This window comes from Salmo salar, chromosome 07 (assembly GCF_965601325.2).
Source record: "Salmo salar chromosome 07, fSalSal1, whole genome shotgun sequence".
Classification (NCBI taxonomy): domain Eukaryota; kingdom Metazoa; phylum Chordata; class Actinopteri; order Salmoniformes; family Salmonidae; genus Salmo; species Salmo salar.
Window position 1 is genome coordinate 65,147,501 of NC_138297.1, and position 13,322 is coordinate 65,160,822.

At 48.1% G+C, this 13,322-nt stretch overlaps 1 protein-coding gene across 13 annotated transcripts in view; it reads left to right on the forward strand.

Annotated features, from left to right (window-relative positions):
• The window catches only part of LOC106576657 (ELKS/Rab6-interacting/CAST family member 1), a 549,430-nt gene that overhangs the window by 232,177 nt on the left and 303,931 nt on the right, over nucleotides 1-13,322 (forward strand). For all 13 annotated transcript variants that reach the window (XM_082977939.1, XM_082977941.1, XM_082977940.1 and 10 more), the window contains one exon: nucleotides 7,479-7,610. In XM_082977939.1, coding sequence (XP_082834065.1) covers nucleotides 7,479-7,610 — 132 coding nt within the window. The remainder of the gene's footprint in view (nucleotides 1-7,478; nucleotides 7,611-13,322) is intronic.

Sequence of the window (13,322 nt, forward strand, 5' to 3'; positions counted from 1 at the left end):
CCGTGTCCCTGACTTCCAGTAATAAGTCAGTTCAGTGGCTGAACCTTCATGAACACAAATATGCAGTTTGATTTGGGACAGATACAGCTGGTTCCCTCCCTGAGGTTCCTAGTCAGAAACACTCAAATAGCACTCTGAGGAGGAGAAGGAGGAGTGATGAAGAGGAGGAGGAGGAGGAGGAGAGAAAAGTAAATAAACGAAGGGAAGGGGGGAGGATTGTGGTGTGGTTTTAGAAAGGAATGGAGAGAAATACTCTCTGTGAGGCTGTCTTTTTAAAGAAGAGGGATGTGGTTGAGAGGACTGAAAAAGCTGATTGTGTGTATGTGTGTGAGAGATCGTCCCCCAACAGTGGCGGGATGGAAACATTGTCACCATATATAAGAACACGGGTGACAAGTCCATCTGCGATAACAGCTGGGGTATATCCCTTCTTACCGGCAAGGTCCTGACCAAGGTGATGCTACACAGGCTGGTGAACAACATCACAGAGGAACTGCTGCCAGAGACACAATGCAGCTTCAGAAAGAACAGGACTACAGTCCACATGATATTCACCACACGGCAGCTCCAGGAGAAGTGCCGTGAACAGCATCAGGACCTCCCCAAGGCCTTTCCACGACCTCCCCAAGGCCTTCCACGACCTCCCCAAGGCCTTCCACGACCTCCCCAAGGCCTTCCACGACCTCCCCAAGGCCTTCCACGACCTCCCCAAGGCCTTCCACGACCTCCCCAAGGCCTTCCACGACCTCCCCAAGGCCTTCCACGACCTCCCCAAGGCCTTCCACGACCTCCCCAAGGCCTTCGACGACCTCCCCAAGGCCTTCCAGGACCTCCCCAAGGCCTTCCACGACCTCCCCAAGGCCTTCCACGACCTCCCCAAGGCCTTCCACGACCTCCCCAAGGCCTTCCACGACCTCCCCAAGGCCTTCCAGGACCTCCCCAAGGCCTTCCACGACCTCCCCAAGGCCTTCCACGACCTCCCCAAGGCCTTCCACGACCTCCCCAAGGCCTTCCACGACCTCCCCAAGGCCTTCCACGACCTCCCCAAGGCCTTCCACGACCTCTCCAAGTTTTTCCACGACCTCCCCAAGTTCTTCAACACTGTGAGCATGGAACCACTATGAGGCATTCTACTCAAATGTGGCTGGACAGCCAAACGTGTCAACGTCCTTTGCCAGTTCCATGATGGGATGACGGCTCGGGTGGCCATAGGAGGGCAGGAGTCAGTGCCCTTTGGAGTAAGCATCGGTGTGAGGCAGGGGTGTGTGCTGGCACCTGTCCTCTTTAACATCTTCCTCCTATGGGTTACCCAGCTTCTCCACAAGGAGCTTGAGGACAGCAGCGGTGTTGTGGTGGACAGGCTGGATGGAAACCTATTGAACATCAGGAGGCTCCAAGCAACCAGCAAGGTTTTGACGGAGCGGGTTCTTGAGCTGCAGTATGCTGATGACTGTGCTCTTCTGGCCCACACTCCGGAAGACCTTCAGTCCATCCTTGTAATGGCTTTGAGGGTCTATAGCAGGATGGGATTGTCTAACAACACCACCAAGACAGAGGTGGTCTGCCAATGGAGATCCAGCCCTTCACCCTCCATGCCTGTCTTCACCATTGAACACAAATCACTGGCAATAGTCCCATCCTTTAAATACCTGGGCAGTATCCTCTCGGAGGACTGAAGCATCGACCTTGAAATTCAAAACAGGATCAATCAAGCATCAGCTGCCGTCGGGGAAACTCAGACGCAGGGTCTTCCAAAACTGGGATTGCCACCTCCACACCAAAGTCGCCATCTATCAAGCCATTCTGCATCACCACACTTCTTTACAGCTGTGAAGCCTGGGTCACTTATAGTCGCCACAACAAGCTGCTCAAACCGATTCCACATACGATGGCTGCAGTGCATCCTGGGAATCACCTGGTGCAACTGTGTGCCCCATACAGAAATACTTGCTAAGACCAACTGTTAGAGTATGGAGGCCATGGTCACCCAACACCAACTGTTAGAGTATGGAGGCCATGGTCACCCAGCACCAACTGTTAGAGTATGGAGGCCATGGTCACCCAGCACCAACTGTTAGAGTATGGAGGCCATGGTCACCCAGCACCAACTGTAAGAGTATGGAGGCCATGGTCCCCCAGCACCAACTGTTAGAGTATGGAGGCCATGGTCACCCAGCACCAACTGTTAGAGTATGGAGGACATGGTCACCCAGCACCAACTGTTAGAGTATGGAGGACATGGTCACCCAGCACCAACTGTTAGAGTATGGAGGCCATGGTCACCCAGCACCAACTGTTAGAGTATGGAGGACATGGTCACCCAGCACCAACTGTTAGAGTATGGAGGACATGGTCACCCAGCACCAACTGTTAGAGTATGGAGGCCATGGTCACCCAGCACCAACTGTTAGAGTATGGAGGACATGGCCACCCAGCACCAACTGTTAGAGTATGGAGGCCATGGTCACCCAGCACCAACTGTTAGAGTATGGAGGCCATGGTCACCCAGCACCAACTGTTAGAGTATGGAGGCCATGGTCACCCAGCACCAACTGTTAGAGTATGGAGGCCATGGTCCCCCAGCACCAACTGTTAGAGTATGGAGGCCATGGTCACCCAGCACCAACTGTTAGAGTATGGAGGCCATGGTCACCCAGCACCAACTGTTAGAGTATGGAGGCCATGGTCACCCAGCACCAACTGTTAGAGTATGGAGGCCATGGTCACCCAGCACCAACTGTTAGAGTATGGAGGCCATGGTCACCCAGCACCAACTGTTAGAGTATGGAGGCCATGGTCACCCAGCACCAACTGTTAGAGTATGGAGGACATGGCCACCCAGCACCAACTGTTAGAGTATGGAGGCCATGGTCCCCCAGCACCAACTGTTAGAGTATGGAGGCCATGGTCACCCAGCACCAACTGTTAGAGTATGGAGGCCATGGTCACCCAGCACCAACTGTTAGAGTATGGAGGCCATGGTCACCCAACACCAACTGTTAGAGTATGGAGGCCATGGTCACCCAGCACCAACTGTTAGAGTATGGAGGCCATGGTCACCCAGCACCAACTGTTAGAGTATGGAGGCCATGGTCACCCAGCACCAACTGTTAGAGTATGGAGGCCATGGTCACCCAACACCAACTGTTAGAGTATGGAGGCCATGGTCCCCCAGCACCAACTGTTAGAGTATGGAGGACATGGTCACCCAGCACCAACTGTTAGAGTATGGAGGCCATGGTCACCCAACACCAACTGTTAGAGTATGGAGGCCATGGTCACCCAGCACCAACTGTTAGAGTATGGAGGCCATGGTCACCCAGCACCAACTGTTAGAGTATGGAGGCCATGGTCCCCCAGCACCAACTGTTAGAGTATGGAGGACATGGTCACCCAGCACCAACTGTTAGAGTATGGAGGACATGGTCACCCAGCACCAACTGTTAGAGTATGGAGGCCATGGTCACCCAGCACCAACTGTTAGAGTATGGAGGCCATGGTCACCCAGCACCAACTGTTAGAGTATGGAGGCCATGGTCCCCCAGCACCAACTGTTAGAGTATGCCCAGACATATTGGTGTCTGCCCCCACCAACACGGACTGACATACAACCATGTCTGCCCCCACCAATACAGACTGATATACAACCATGTCTGCCCCCACCAATACAGACTGATATACAACCATGTCTGCCCCCACCAATACAGACTGATATACAACCATGTCTGCCCCCACCAATACAGACTGATATACAACCATGTCTGCCCCCACCAATACAGACTGACATACAACCATGTCTGCCCCCACCAACACAGACTGATAAACAACCATGTCTGCCCCCACCAATACAGACTGATATACAACCATGTCTGCCCCCACCAATACAGACTGACATACAACCATGTCTGCCCCCACCAATACAGACTGATATACAACCATGTCTGCCCCCACCAATACAGACTGATATACAACCATGTCTGCCCCCACCAATACAGACTGACATACAACCATGTCTGCCCCCACCAATACAGACTGATATACAACCATGTCTGCCCCCACCAATACAGACTGATATACAACCATGTCTGCCCCCACCAATACAGACTGACATACAACCATGTCTGCCCCCACCAATACAGACTGATAAACAACCATGTCTGCCCCCACCAACACGGACTGATAAACAACCATGTCTGCCCCCACCAATACAGACTGATATACAACCATGTCTGCCCCCACCAATACAGACTGATATACAACCATGTCTGCCCCCACCAATACAGACTGATATACAACCATGTCTGCCCCCACCAATACAGACTGACATACAACCATGTCTGCCCCCACCAACACAGACTGATATAGAACCATGTCTGCCCCCACCAATACAGACTGATATACAACCATGTCTGCCCCCACCAATACAGACTGACATACAACCATGTCTGCCCCCACCAACACAGACTGATATACAACCATATCTGCCCCCACCAATACAGACTGATATACAACCATATCTGCCCCCACCAATACAGACTGATATACAACCATGTCTGCCCCCACCAATACAGACTGATATACAACCATGTCTGCCCCCACCAATACAGACTGATATACAACCATGTCTGCCCCCACCAATACAGACTGACATACAACCATGTCTGCCCCCACCAACACAGACTGATATACAACCATGTCTGCCCCCACCAACACAGACTGATATACAACCATGTCTGCCCCCACCAATACAGACTGATATACAACCATGTCTGCCCCCACCAATACAGACTGATATACAACCATGTCTGCCCCCACCAATACAGACTGACATACAACCATGTCTGCCCCCACCAACACAGACTGATATACAACCATGTCTGCCCCCACCAATACAGACTGATATACAACCATGTCTGCCCCCACCAATACAGACTGATATACAACCATGTCTGCCCCCACCAATACAGACTGATATACAACCATGTCTGCCCCCACCAATACAGACTGATATACAACCATGTCTGCCCCCACCAATACAGACTGATATACAACCATGTCTGCCCCCACCAATACAGACTGACATACAACCATGTCTGCCCCCACCAATACAGACTGATATACAACCATGTCTGCCCCCACCAATACAGACTGATATACAACCATGTCTGCCCCCACCAATACAGACTGATATACAACCATGTCTGCCCCCACCAATACAGACTGATATACAACCATGTCTGCCCCCACCAATACAGACTGACATACAACCATGTCTGCCCCCACCAACACAGACTGATAAACAACCATGTCTGCCCCCACCAATACAGACTGATATACAACCATGTCTGCCCCCACCAATACAGACTGATATACAACCATGTCTGCCCCCACCAATACAGACTGACATACAACCATGTCTGCCCCCACCAATACAGACTGATATACAACCATGTCTGCCCCCACCAATACAGACTGATATACAACCATGTCTGCCCCCACCAATACAGACTGATATACAACCATGTCTGCCCCCACCAATACAGACTGATATACAACCATGTCTGCCCCCACCAATACAGACTGACACAACCATGTCTGCCCGCAGTAACACAGACTGATATACAACCATGTCTGCCCCCACCAATACAGACTGATATACAACCATGTCTGCCCCCACCAATACAGACTGATATACAACCATGTCTGCCCCCACCAATACAGACTGACATACAACCATGTCTGCCCCCACCAATACAGACTGATATACAACCATGTCTGCCCCCACCAACACAGACTGATATACAACCATGTCTGCCCCCACCAACACAGACTGATATACAACCATGTCTGCCCCCACCAATACAGACTGATATACAACCATGTCTGCCCCCACCAATACAGACTGCAATACAGTATTCACCGTTAACTCAGAAGTGGAAGTCATCATCGGATACGATGGACTACCGTAATGTAACGTGTGTGTGTGTGTGCGTGCGTGCGTGTCTGTGTGTGTGTGTGTGTGTGTGTGTGTGTGTGTGTGTGTGTGTGTGTGTGTGTGTGTGTGTGTGTGTGTGTGTGTGTGTGTGTGTGTGTGTGTGTGTGTGTGTGTGTGTGTGGTGTGTGTGTGAGAGAGATAGAGAGAGAGAGAGGTACACAGTGTGGTGAAAGGGCCAGCCAGGAGGAGGGAGGTCTTCTGTTAGGGGCTCCAGTGGACACAGAGGGGAAAGCTTGATTTCTCCTGTGTATTATATTACATTACATTATATTACATAGTGTACAACATTCCCTCTTCATTTCCCCTGGAGTTACTAAGCCTGACTCTTCTGGCATCGCCAAGCCTCCAGGATCTGATCCCTCACACACACACACACACACACACACACACACACACACACATACACACACACACACACACACACACACACACGCACACGCACACACGCAGACACACACGCAGACACACACGCAGACACACAACAGATAGAACCAACCGACAGACAGACAGACAGACAGACAGACAGACAGACAGACAGACAGACAGACAGACAGACAGACAGACAGACAGACAGACAGACAGACAGACAGACAGACAGACAGACAGACAGACAGACAGACAGACAGACAGACAGACAGACAGACAGAAAAGCCACTGGTCTGACTCACCTATCATCAGCCATAGATAATAGACTGTGTGTGTGTGAGTCAGTGTGGAGAAATGTATTGGGGGTTCTGCTTCTCTAACCATCGCGACCACACTGGTGACCTGACTGACTTTGTGACACTCTGGGTTCCAGTCCTGTCCGGTGTTTTCAATGTCCCACCACATCATAGTACTCTATCAGCGTGTCCACGTCACTGATGAGGTGGTATGTGTTTCTAGTTAGTTCACCTGGTCCTCAGGGGTTCAATGAATGCTACTGTCATACATTCCACCAGATTGATTCACTGCACAGCTCTTCCCTGGTCGCTCTTGAAAAATGCATCACAAGTATACCAACTAGAATAGCTGAAGGTCATATGAAGGTTTCCTTCCATACAGGCTGGTAACTATTCCTTGTGTGTGTGTGTGTGTGTGTGTGTGTGTGTGTGTGTGTGTGTGTGTGTTTCCTTCCATACAGGCTGGTAACTATTCCTAGTGTGTGTGTGTGTGTGTGTGTGTGTGTGTGTGTGTGTGTGTGTGTGTGTGTGTGTGTGTGTGTGTGTGTGTGTGTGTGTGTGTGTGTGTGTGTGTGTGTTTCCTTCCATACAGGCTGGTAACTATTCCTAGTGTGTGTGTGTGTGTGTGTGTGTGTGTGTGTGTGTGTGTGTTTCCTTCCATACAGGCTGGTAACTATTCCTAGTGTGTGTGTGTGTGTGTGTATATGTTTGCTTACATACAGGCATCTCCCTAATCAAGTGTGTGTGTGTGTGTGTGTGTGTGTGTGTGTGTGTGTGTGTGTGTGTGTGTGTGTGTGTGTGTGTGTGTGTGTGTTCCCCAGGACTCCCTGCGCCAGAAGGAGGAGCGAATAGAGGAGCTGGAGGAGGCTCTGAGAGAGAGTGTCCAGATCACTGCAGAGAGAGAGATGGTACTGGCTCAGGAGGAAGCTGCCCGCACACACACTGAGAAACAGGTGAGTGGTGCAGTCTCACTCACACACACACACACACACACACACACACACACACACACACACACACACAGAGAGAGAACACACACACTGAGAAACAGGTGAGTGGTGCAGTCTCACACACACACACTCACACACACACACACACACACACACACACACACACACACACACACACACACACACACACACACACACACACACACACACACACACACACACACAGAGAGAACACACACACACAGAAACACCACCATGAACAACACAAGCACATACACATGATAACATGCATGGATTTAGTACTGTAGATATGTGGTAGTGGAGTAGGGGCCTGAGGGCACACACTTGTGGAATCTGTTGTGAATTTATTGTAATGTTTAAAAAAAGGTAGATTTGCTGGACCCCAGGAAGAGTAGCTGCTGTCTTGGCAGGAACTAATGGGGATCCATAATAAACCCCAGGAAGAGTAGCTGCTGTCTTGGCAGGAACTAATGGGGATCCATAATAAACCCCAGGAAGAGTAGCTGCTGTCTTGGCAGGAACTAATGGGCATCCATAATAAACCCCAGGAAGAGTAGCTGCTGTCTTGGCAGGAACTAATGGGGATCCATAATAAACCCCAGGAAGAGTAGCTGCTGTCTTGGCAGGAACTAATGGGGATCCATGATAAACCCCAGGAAGAGTAGCTGCTGCCTTGGCAGGAACTAATGGGGATCCATAATAAACCCCAGGAAGAGTAGCTGCTGTCTTGGCAGGAACTAATGGGGATCCATGATAAACCCCAGGAAGAGTAGCTGCTGCCTTGGCAGGAACTAATGGGGATCCATAATAAACCCCAGGAAGAGTAGCTGCTGGCTTGGCAGAACTAATGGGGATCCATAATAAACCCCAGGAAGAGTAGCTGCTGTCTTGGCAGGAACTAATGGGGATCCATAATAAACCCCAGGAAGAGTAGCTGCTGCCTTGGCAGGAACTAATGGGGATCCATAATAAACCCCAGGAAGAGTAGCTGCTGTCTTGGCAGGAACTAATGGGGATCCATAATAAACCCCAGGAAGAGTAGCTGCTGTCTTGGCAGGAACTAATGGGGATCCATAATAAACCCCAGGAAGAGTAGCTGCTGTCTTGGCAGGAACTAATGGGGATCCATAATAAACCCCAGGAAGAGTAGCTGCTGTCTTGGCAGGAACTAATGGGGATCCATAATAAACCCCAGGAAGAGTAGCTGCTGTCTTGGCAGGAACTAATGGGGATCCATAATAAACCCCAGGAAGAGTAGCTGCTGTCTTGGCAGGAACTAATGGGGATCCATTATAAACCCCAGGAAGAGTAGCTGCTGTCTTGGCAGGAACTAATGGGGATCCATAATAAACCCCAGGAAGAGTAGCTGCTGCCTTGGCAGGAACTAATGGGGATCCATAATAAACCCCAGGAAGAGTAGCTGCTGTCTTGGCAGGAACTAATGGGGATCCATAATAAACCCCAGGAAGAGTAGCTGCTGTCTTGGCAGGAACTAATGGGGATCCATAATAAACCCCAGGAAGAGTAGCTGCTGTCTTGGCAGGAACTAATGGGGATCCATAATAAACCCCAGGAAGAGTAGCTGCTGTCTTGGCAGGAACTAATGGGGATCCATAATAAACCCCAGGAAGAGTAGCTGCTGTCTTGGCAGGAACTAATGGGGATCCATAATAAACCCCAGGAAGAGTAGCTGCTGTCTTGGCAGGAACTAATGGGGATCCATAATAAACCCCAGGAAGAGTAGCTGCTGTCTTGGCAGGAACTAATGGGGATCCATAATAAACCCCAGGAAGAGTAGCTGCTGTCTTGGCAGGAACTAATGGGGATCCATGATAAATACAATACAAACACACTGTATGTAACAGAAACACAAGGAACCAGAGAAACAAGGAGCTTCACAATCATCTACATATCAGTGGTGGAATGTCAAGTCTAACAACATTGTAGACCCCTTTACTCAAGTTTCATTTTATTTTATTATTTTTTATATTTTATTTAACCTTTATTTAACCTTTATTTAACTAGGCAAGTCAGTTAAGAACACATTCTTATTTTCAATGACGGCCTAGGAACAGTGGGTTAACTGGCTTGTTCAGGGGCAGAAGGACAGATTCGATCTAGCAACCTTTGGGTTACTGGTCCAACGTTCTAACCGCCAGGCTACCTGCCACCCCTTCATCTCTACAAGTCCTCTCTGTTACACACAGAACCCAATCCCTACCTCAGAGCCCTCCTCTGTGTCTCCCCCCCCCATCCTAACATCACTTCCGTTTCTCCTGGCCAAAAGTCCACAGTGTTTATGTTAACTTGCGCACACTAATGCACTAGGCTGGCATCTCTTGAGCCCACAGTTAATGGCATCATTTAGACCCACGTCAATGCCCCTCAGCGAAGGCCTCCAGTCAAAACCCTCCGTTATACACACTCCTGAAGTAGCAACTCAGAGAACGCTTCCCCTGTCTTATAGCGATGCATCGCCATGCCAACCCCCTGAATACCGTGCCAATGGGGCCTGTTTACGTGGTATGGGTGTGTTTGTGTCCAGTCTTCATTTGGCAAATAAATAACTCCATCGCTCTATGAAGAAACAGGTTCCTTTCACTTCAGTTTACATCAGCTGGTCTGACACACACATCTTGCTGTGTGTGTGTTTGTGTATGGTGAGGGATGGTCTGTCATTGTGATGTGTCAATAGGCATTAACAGCATACCACAGCTGTGTCTTTATTAGGGTTGAACATTTTGGGGAATATTCAGAGGTGGAAACTTTCCGTGGTGATTAACGGGAATGAATGAAAATATCTGCAAATTAATATCAATACTTTTTAAATGTCCATTTTGTTGCATTGGATATATTTACCATATCATTGTCACGGCCGTCATATGAATGAGACCAAGTCGCAGCGTGCGTATCATTCCACATCTTCATTTATATGTGAAACTATGCAATACATACAATAAACTATATATATATATATATATATATATATATATATATATATATATATATATATATATATAAATAAAAAAAATACAAAAAACGTGACGAAGAGGTACAACATGTACTAACTCAAAATAATCTCCCACAGACACTAGTGGGAAAAACAACAACTTAAATATGATCCCCAATTAGAGACAACAATGACCAGCTGCTTCTAATTGGGAATCATACGATAACCCCAACATAGAAAAAAGAATATAGAACACAACATAGAACATTTTAACTAGAAAAAAGCCCCAACATAGAAAAAAGAAACTAGAACCAAACATAGAAATAAATAAACTAGACAAAACCCCCCCAGTCACGCCCTGACCTACTCTACCATAGAAAAATACGAGCTCTCTATGGTCAGGACGTGACAATCATATGGAGACAGAAACATAAACCTTTTACCTTATCATAAGTAGACATAATTCAAATGATTAAATCCTTCCAATAGAAATAAAAATAAAAAATTGTTATGAATTGAACTTTAATTAAATGAGTTGACTCTCCACATGGGATGATTTCACTGAACAGCAAAAGAAAGGGAATATTGAATGATCCCCAATGATCCATCGCATCTCCCAAAAACATTTTCAACATACATCTGTAAAATGATAGTCTTGAAACTAAAGCTTTGGTTGTCTTCCTCTCAGGCTTCCATCTCTTCTCCCTGGACCTCCTCAATGTCCACCTCTTGAACATCAGACTCTGAGGCCTCATCTTCACTGTCACTTTCCAACCTTGTTGAGGATGGCTCGTTGTCAGGCTCAAAAAGCCTCAAATTTGCCCGGATGGCAATTTTTCAACCCTTGTATTGGTCAGCCTGTTGCGTGCTTTGGTGTGTGTGTTCCCAAACAAGGACCAGTTGCGCTCTGAGGCGGCTGATGTTGGTGGGATTTGGAGGATGATGGAGGCAACAGGGGAAAGAGCCTCAGATCCACAAAGTCCTTTCCACCAGGTGGCTGATGAGATATGTTGGCGCGACTGCCATATTGCATCTCCATCCCAAAGCCCTTGCTTGGAAGTGTACTCCGCCAGACTGCCAAGAACCTTGCCCTCATCCAGGCCAAGGTGGCGAGACACGGTAGTGATGACACCATAGGCCTTGTTGATCTCTGCACCAGACAGGATGCTCTTACCAGCATACTTGGGGTCCAACATGTACTCTGCAGCGTGAATGGGCTTCAGGCAGAAGTCTTCACGCTTTTTGATGTATTTCAGAACTGCAGGTTCCTCAGCTTGGAGCAACAGTGAAGTGGGCAGGGCAGTACGGATTTCTTCTCTTACATCTGCTAGCAGAGTCTGAACATCAGACAGGATGGCATTGTCTCCCTCAATGGCTACTGCTATAGGTTTCAGGAGTTTCAGGCTGCTTACCACTCTCTCCCAAAATACATCATCCAGGAGGATCCTCTTGATGGGGCTGTCCATATCGGCAGACTGTGATATGGCCATTTCTTGGAGAGACTCCTTCCCCTCCAGGAGACTGTCAAACATGATGACAACACCACCCCAACGGGTGTTGCTGGGCAGCTTCAATGTGGTGCTCTTATTCTTCTCACTTCGCTTGGTGAGGTAGATTGCTGATGAGCCTTCACATACCTAACCATTTCCTTGGCTCTCTTGTAGAGTGTATCCATTGTTTTCAGTGCCATGATGTCCTTGAGGAGCAGGTTCAATGCATGAGCAGCACAGCCAATGGGTGTGATGTGAGGGTAGGACTCCTCCACTTTAGACCAAGCAGCCTTCATGTTTGCAGCATTGTCTGTCACCAGTGCAAATACCTTCTGTGGTCCAAGGTCATTGATGACTGCCTTCAGCTCATCTGCAATGTAGAGACCGGTGTGTCTGTTGTCCCTTGTGTCTGTGCTCCTGTAGAATACTGGTTGAGGGGTGGAGATGATGTAGTTAATTATTCCTTGCCCACGAACATTCAACCACCTATCAGAGATGACTGCAATACAGTCTGCTTTCTCTATGATTTGCTTGACCTTCACTTGAACTCTGTTGAACTCTGCATCCAGCAAATGAGTAGATAAAGCATGTCTGGTTGGAGGGGTGTATGCTGGGTGAAGAACATTCAGAAATCTCTTCCAATACACGTTGCCTGTGTGCATCAGAGGTGAACCAGTTGCATACACAGCTTGAGGAAGACATTCATCAGCATTTCTCTGACTACGTTCCTCCATTGAGTCAAAAAACTTCTGATTCCAGGAGGACCATGAGCTGTTGCTATCGATAAGGTGTCTGATTCATCATTTTCACCTCGAATAGAAGTAGAGGGACTTTAGTCAGAGGTTGCTTGTTGTGAGCACTGAGGGAACTTTATGCACTTGGCCAGATGATTCTGCATCTTTGTTGCATTCTTCACATATATGATTTGGCACAGTATTTGCAAATGTACACAGCTTTTCCTTCTACATTAGCTGCAGTGAAATGACTCCACACATCAGATAGTGCCCGTGGCATTTTCCTGTAAAGATTAGGAAGAAAAGTGTAAAAATAAATAAATACAATTCCCATGTACAGATAAATAGTTAAGCAGTTAGATTAAACAACTCATTTGTCAGATAAATGTTTTAAAATGAAACATGTATGGAAACAGGTGAATTAACACTCCTCAGTTAGCAGGCTCAAGCAAGATAAAACCCACATGGTATCAAAAACCAACTAGCAGAAATTGTTAACAGGTTAGAAATTATTTAAACA